This window comes from Dendrobium catenatum, unplaced genomic scaffold (genome assembly GCF_001605985.2).
Source record: "Dendrobium catenatum unplaced genomic scaffold, ASM160598v2 original_scaffold_139649, whole genome shotgun sequence".
NCBI classification, from domain to species: domain Eukaryota; kingdom Viridiplantae; phylum Streptophyta; class Magnoliopsida; order Asparagales; family Orchidaceae; genus Dendrobium; species Dendrobium catenatum.
This window is the reverse complement of record NW_021458082.1, coordinates 188-1495: the sequence shown is the minus strand read 5'-3', so window position 1 is coordinate 1495 and position 1308 is coordinate 188. Positions and strand designations below refer to the sequence as shown.

Genomic DNA, 1308 nt, shown 5'->3' with positions numbered 1-1308 from the left:
TTTCTATATTGATGTTTTGATTAGGGTTTTGCGATATGCTCTAGGGTTTGCGCCGCTCACGTTTTTCCTTCTCTTCCATCGCCTGGGAGGGCTTCCCCCTCCCGATGGCCGCATCTCCACTGGACTTTCCACCACTTACCACATCCACTACGACTGGTCCCCATGCTGGGGGCGTCTCCTATGCTGCTAATGTTTCAGCATCTTCGTCTAAACCGACTCCTTTCCCGGTAACCTACTTCACTCCTACCCATAAGCTTTCGTTCAAAGCTGATGATCTTTCGGAAGGGAAATCCATTTGGACTTCTGCGTTGATTGGTTATTCGTTGGGTCCTCGTCCCTATTATGAACGGCTGCTTAAGGCTATGCTGAAGCTTTGGCAGCTAAAGGGATCTTTGTCTCTTCTCTCGCTTGCGGATGGCTTTTTCTTGCTAAAATTCTCGACTGAGGAAGATCTGGAGATGGTACTTTCGGGAGGACCATGGTTCCTTCTGGGCAAACCTTTTATCTTGCAACGATGGTCCCCAAAATTTAAGCCGAAGCGTGACGAGGATGCTCCGATTCCGGTATGGATAAAAATAGTTGACTTCCCCCTGGCTCTCTGGACTCCAACTGATATTTCTAAAATCTCCAGTTATATTGGTATTCCGATTTCTGTTGATTCTCTCACTGCAAATCGTTCTAGATTAACGTTTGCTAGGGTTTGTGTGCTTGTCACGAAAGACTCGATTTTGCCAGATGAAATTCCGATTGAAATCGAAGGTGAAGATTTATCCCTGAAAGTTTTATATGATTGGAAGCCTGATAAGTGTGAAGGCTGCGGGTCCTTGATTCACCCGTTTTCTCTCTGTCCCAAAAATCCAAACCCACAACCTATTCTCCCTCCACAATATTTCAAAAATTGCGGCAGAAGCACTTCCCGACAACCTGGCAATCGACCTCAAAGACCTCATTCTAAGATACCTCCTCCAAAACCAAATTAACTCTACCAATCCCTCTCCTGCTCTGCTTCCATCCCCAGATTCTCTGGTCCAGCCGTTGGCTGACCAACCTCTGAATGTCCAAATTCCTGTCCCTGAACAAATCCAGAATTCTCCATCCTCGGATCACCTGTTGGTTAATCAACACACTGATAAAGGATCGGTGATTTCTAACAATCCTAAAACTGCTCTTCTTCCCAATCTCAACTCACCGACTGAAGATACCTCTTCATCAGGTCTTCCCTCTTCTCCCAAATTAAGTCAACCCCCAAAAATTCCCCTCTTAAACAAGTTTGCTTCTTTGCAAACAGAAGATCAAATCCCTCCAGAA

The 1308-nt window shown here is 45.6% G+C and overlaps 1 protein-coding gene across 1 annotated transcript; it reads left to right on the top strand.

Moving 5' to 3' along the window:
- The first annotated feature begins 104 nt into the window (after nucleotides 1–104).
- LOC110112012 lies at nucleotides 105–980 on the top strand. Its single transcript, XM_020844086.2, has one exon. The coding sequence runs from the start codon at nucleotides 105–107 to the stop codon at nucleotides 978–980; it is 876 nt and encodes a 291-aa protein (XP_020699745.2).
- Nucleotides 981–1308: the final 328 nt, after the last annotated feature.

Coding starts and splice junctions, on each gene's coding strand:
- LOC110112012 (XM_020844086.2), top strand. CDS start 105: ATGGCCGCATCTCCACTGGACTTTCCACCACTTACCACATCCACTACG.